Source organism: Pelodiscus sinensis, chromosome 2 (genome assembly GCF_052426305.1).
Source record: "Pelodiscus sinensis isolate ZL-2025 chromosome 2, ASM5242630v1, whole genome shotgun sequence".
Lineage (NCBI taxonomy): Eukaryota > Metazoa > Chordata > Testudines > Trionychidae > Pelodiscus > Pelodiscus sinensis.
Window position 1 is genome coordinate 230,100,279 of NC_143053.1, and position 6,000 is coordinate 230,106,278.

Genomic DNA, 6,000 nt, shown 5'->3' on the forward strand with positions numbered 1-6,000 from the left:
AGAGAGGGCAAGTTTAGATGGATGTGTTGCCATGTCCGTACCCCAGTGAATTGGCAAGGGGGCTGCCTGAGAGGGAGGTATCTGAATATACCTTATTAAAGGGCATAGTTAAATTGCAGGCCAGCACCAGGATAGTACTGTGCCATATAAGGCATAATGCCTTTCTTTGTAGCATTCAGATACTAAATGTTCTCTTCCCTTTGGCCTTAATTTGACTTGTGTATTAAGGTTAAGTGTCAAGATGTGTTAATTGTATTTGGAGCCAATAATCTTATGCTTTTTTAAAAAAAATTAATCAAAATAGTTGATTTACACAGTCACATTCTCTGATGGTGTATTATACAGGATCTATTTAGTAGAGTTAATGAGAAATGAATGTCTAATTTGATTAAGGTGTCATTTAAGTATGACTTTAACTGAAATGTATGGGACATGTTTTGAATGTGAATATTAATCTTAAAAATAGATTAGTATATGAACTTTCATTGTAACTCTCTTTTGTCTTGCAGGATACTATTTTTGAGGCAACAAATTAAAGAACTTGAAAAGCTAAAGAATCAGAATTCCTTCATGGTGTGAAAAGTTGTGAATAATTGCACATGGTTTTGAGTACAGGAACTGTAAAACTGATTGCCCAGTCTTAACATTTTTGAGCTGCATTTGAGTAGACTTTGGACCGTTGAGCTGGGCAAAAGAGATGACAAGGGGAAGGGGACAGGAGGGAGTCAATTCAAGGGGAAAGATACAAGAATGACTTAAGAAACCCTTGAAATGTAGATTTCTTGTAGATGTATTCTTCACGTTGTAAATATGTTTTGTAGAGTGAAGCCATGGGAAAGCCATGTGTATCAGAGCTTAGACATCCAAAACTAATCAATGCTGAGGTGGCTAAATACCTAGCCTTTTACATGTAAACCTGTCTGCAAAATTAGCTTTCTTTTTTAGTTAATTTATCATTCAGAAATCTTGCATTTCCTAAAATTCAATGTGAGCGCCAGGCGATCTGTATGTAAGGCTGCAACAATTTGGAACAGTTTGGGTAATGTACAAAATATCATGAAACAACTGTTTCCACACTTGCACCGAATCAAGAGCAGTGCTTCTCCATTTCTGTTTTACAGAGAAACATTTTTCATTTTCAGTGTTCCATTTCCCACCCACCTGAAACCTTAAATCTGATTTTACCAGTTTTTTTTAATGCTTCTAATTTTCTCCTTTTAAGGCACTGTTGCTATGGCACTTTTTCTATAATCTTTTCATTCCTGTGTACAGTAGTTTAAAATTGCAGTGATTGAACATAATCCACTGTTTGTATAAATTATTGAAACGTATTTCCATTTGCACCCTGTAAGAATGGTCTTATAGTACTGCTGGGCATGTGTGCTGAAAGTACATTACTTGCTCAAATATAAGGAAATAGCCCAATGAACATGTTAACATGGTTGTGGGAGGGGAAAGAGGAAAAAGGTAGTCAGATGTGAATTGTATTTGTTGTAATAAACATGTTAAAACAACGAAATACTGGTTTTCATTTCCTTTGGTCAATGCATATTAGAATTTGGTCTATTTGGAGATTCTTTATCCGAACTATTCTTGTTAAACATTTTTGTACTTAATTGAAATAATTTCTCAAGGGAGGTTTTGTTTAAAAGTTGTAAACAAGAAATTGTGTATAAAATATTTAATTAAATATGAAATTCAACAAGGATGATTAAGATACCTCCCCAACAGTTGTCATATGTTAACTCCTGGTTTACCTGTCTTGCTATTATGACATTTCATTTCAAAGGATGTTTGTGTTGTAGCTAACTGTTCAAGTCTGGTGCTGACTGCTGTTCTTAGCCATCACAAAACGCTGAATTTGTGTAATTGGAGCAACCCACTGTTTGAAAATGGTGGAAAAGCTCAGCTTTGTATATTGTTTCCTAAAGTATATTAAAAATAAAAAAAGAAACTATTGCTACTATAAAATAAATTTGCCTTTTTCTTTTCAGAAATCTTCTCAAGTCATGACTTGATACTACTGTGATGCTGCCAGAAATGTGTAAATAAAAAAATATTTTGAAGAAGTTTGAAGTAAACTAAAGTCCCCTTCTTAAAATATTAATACCACTGATGACTGAAGTGAAGGTACTTCAGTTTCTATATATATTCAAAAGTACCAGCAATGGAAAGTTTATTCTATAGAATCATGGTTTTCCAGTACCAAAGAGATGCTAAATTATTTTTATAGACTATTGTTAAATCTTGTAAGTGGTCTCAAAGACATTTTTGACCTATGTAAATTTTAGGTCTCACAGGCACTGCTTTCAGAAATCAAAATTTACTGTAACTGTCCAAAACAAAACAGGAATATAAGTAACATCATTTAAAACTGCCAAGTAGTTCTTAAACTGGGTTTGGACTTGCAGTTTGTTTGTGGTTCTATATTTTGCAAGTTTATAATCATATTGAAAGTTAGTCAGAAATATTTAGTGAAATTGTATTTCTGAAAGTGGTAATGAATACCTTCTTGACCCAAGCCTAAAATATGTACATTTTCCTGCACCAGCTGTTCTTTATATCCTGTCTTTGTGGGTGCTCAATGTCAGAGTGTGCATGCACCCAATACTCTTTATTAAGAGATTTTTGTCAGTAGTGTCCTCAGTTCCTTGCTTGCATCTCAGAAATTCACAAGTTTCAAACCAAGAGTATATGTGCAAAGGTGGACCCTTCTCCACTCCATTTCCTTCTCAACTGCCAATGGCTTCAGTTAGAACATTTCATTTTGTCTGCTTTTTCAACCTTATGTGACTCACTATAACTATTGCTTATAATTGTTTATTTTTATATATGTTCAGTTAATTTAGCACAGTCTGTGTGTGACGTGACACTAAGGAGTTTGTTGCTCTTTGTCATGCCCTCTTATTCTTTACCCACTTCAGGCCTTTTTGTTCTGCAAATGCTTGTATGTATCCATTCCAGTATAGATGTGTGTGCATCCCAGTATGGTCTCTGGAAATTTTTTGCTCAGTTGAAGTAGCTCTGGTATCATGTGCGTATATTGGCGGTATAAAGGGCCCAGTCAACCCTGCACCTCTTCAGTTCCTCCTTACCATTCATGGTGGTCGCTGAAACTGCTCTTGCTCCTCGGTGGTCTTTATTTTTCATGACATTTGTTTATCATTAGTGTTTGTACATAGTTTTTATTCTTAGTCAGAACTGTTGTTTTTCTCTGTTAGCAAAATTTTGTGCGTTCCCAGTGTTGAGGTATGCCTCAGTCTCCTTGAGGTACCTGTGCCTCCTGTAACAAGGCTATGCATCTGAGTTGCTCAAAGTGCTCGACTGAGGCTCAAGTCAGAGTTAGATGTCAGATCTGCTGTGAATTTAAATGGTGTGCAAAGAAAGATGAGTCAGACTCAGCACTGAACATCTCTGTGCTGGGGAATCCTGCCACTGTTTCACCATCCCCGGTGCCAAGGAAGAAGCACAGAAAGCAGCCATCTGAGGTGAGGCATTCCTGACACTGAAAGCCAGGCAGAGGGAACAGAGTGGAGTGCGATCTACTTCAGACCCCTCTTCTGCTTTGACATAACAGTCAGCATTGTCAACTGACTTTTATGTAGGTACCATTGAGTTCAGAACAAACAAAATTGTCAGCACCAGAGGCACAGTACAGCACCAGCACCGTGCAGTGTTGGCAATACAGGAGTTGATGGTATTCATGCAAGTGGTCAGAAGGGAGCATGTAATCCCTGGCACTGCAATAGCATTAAGAGGGAAACCAACCATGCTAGTTCCCATGCAAGCTTTCCTGTTTCAGTACTGATTTCTGGCACCAGGTGGGAACCTCACCTCCCAGGTCACAGGAGGGAGGTTCAGTGGAGTCGGAGTTTGGGTCATATTGTTCTCATCCAAGGAGACACCGTTTGTTACTCCTCCAATCATCCCTTCTGTATCAGGGACCCTTGCAGAAGAGCCATTGAGAGGTTGACCTAATGGTCATTGGCCTATGCCAGTTAAGTTGCCCTTTGGGAACCTGTGGTGGTTCACTATGATTCCAGGACTCCATTTGAGATGCTCCTAGGTGGTGGCTTCCAAGAGAAGAGCATCTCCATCTCATTGGGCAGCACCCAAAACGGACTGTAATACTAAGCCCAGAGCCAAGTTTCAGGAACCAGAATTGCATAGAAAGGGAGTAGTGCCCTAAACTGGTGCTGGTCTCCTCCCTGGATGAGGCTGTGTTAGGAACAGGCATGTTGCATCATCAGGATGAGTAAAAGGCCCACAAACTGCTGAAGAGTGTGGTCTTAAACTTGGTCTTAAAGGCAGAGCTAGTAGAGGAATCCTTCCACAGCCTGGTTGACATTCTGGTCACAGCAGACCAGATTGGGGGCTTGTTGGCTAGATCTCTCAATGAGGCAATTATAGATGTGGTGAAAGCCCTATGGCAAACCTCTTCTTGTACCTTGAGGAATGTTCCTGGGGCACTGTACTGTAGGTATCTCAGTGCCCCAAACCTCTAATTCAGGGGTCAGCAACCTTTTCAAACCAAAGGGCCAAATTACAGCAAAATTTAGAACATGATTAACAGAGCTGTATATGAGTGCCTATTTGCATAACTGAAAATACACAACTTAATGTTGATAATTGACATGATTAATGGCATAAATGAAACCTTGTACTCGCAGATTATTTAATGGGACTGCTGCTGCTGCATCTTTTTGCACATTTCTTTGACGTTTACATCATAACTGGTTAAATCCAGTTTCATGCATGCATTCAGGCTGTCTTTAGTCAATCTTATGGCAGGAGGCTGGGGCTGTGGGGGTGCAAGAGTCTGGGTTGGGGTGTACGTGGGACTCAGGGCAGGGATTTTGCGTGTGATGGACTCAGCACAAGGTTAGATGTGTGGGGGTGCAGGAGTATTATGGCAGAGGGCTAGGGATTGGTGATGCAGGAGTCTGGGATGAGGGGCTCAGGGCAGGGGGTTCAGGTATATGATGGGCTCAGAGTTGGGGTGTGGTGGAGTGCAGGAGTGTGACCAGATGGGGGCTGGACCTCAATTGGGGGCTTGGTGGACATACTTTCCACTTTTAGCTTCACAAGTATTATGGTACATACAGCATGTAGCTATGGCCATGGGATTATCCACACTGAGGTCTAATCTGCCATAAAGAGATCACTAGCATGCCTGGATGATCATATGTTCCACAGTCAACCTGCATCTACTTAGTCTATTGTTAAACCGCTCCTTATTGCCATCCAGGTTTCCTGTGTTAAGGCATCATGAGCCTTGGCATTAAGGGGCACACTGGGTCTCACAGGCTCACTCTGGACATTTCCACATCCTCCCACTTTGCACTTTTCATCTGGACAGTCCCCACTTCCAGCTTTCTAGTGTTCCTGAAGATATGCATGTCATGCGCCTTCCTAGACCACCCCACATTGACATCAGTGGAACATCTGGGGTGATTCACAGGTCCCTGCAACACCAAGGAGAAGTAGCTTTTCCTATTGAGGTACTCCATCACAAGGTGGTCCAATGCCTACATTGAATATCTGTGTCTTCTATTGCCTCTTTGCAGTTAGGGAAACCCATTCTGCAAAGCCATCCACTATTTCCTTTGGTATATATGGTTGTGACAATTTTCTTCCACTATTTGATCTGAGGAAGTGAGTCTGGCCCACGAAAGCTCCACCTATTAAACCATCTTGTTAGTCTTTAAAGTGCTACATAGTCCTGTTTTTTTGTTAGCAGAACACAGGTGAGTGCTATGGAATCCAGTCTTTCGCATAGAGATGGCAGGGGGCGAATAGCAAATAAAGACTGAAAGACTTGGAGTGCTGGGGCAGAAAGCAATGCATCATGGGACATTGTACCTGGACCTATCAGTGATACACCACAATCCTCTTCACTTTCCCACAAGACTCAGTGGCAAAAGCTGGCAAGCTGAACTGTGGGATAGCTACAGTGCACTGCTCTGACTACTGATGCTAATGCCCCAATTGTAGAAGCAC

The 6,000-nt window shown here is 40.6% G+C and overlaps 1 protein-coding gene across 2 annotated transcripts in view; it reads left to right on the forward strand.

Annotated features, from left to right (window-relative positions):
- Positions 1–1,519, forward strand: part of WAC (WW domain containing adaptor with coiled-coil) — a 93,088-nt gene extending 91,569 nt beyond the window's left edge. For both annotated transcript variants that reach the window (XM_075922588.2, XM_006124776.5), the window contains exon 14: positions 510–1,519. In XM_075922588.2, coding sequence (XP_075778703.1) covers positions 510–579 — 70 coding nt within the window. In that variant the 3' untranslated portion in view covers positions 580–1,519. The remainder of the gene's footprint in view (positions 1–509) is intronic.
- Positions 1,520–6,000: the final 4,481 nt, after the last annotated feature.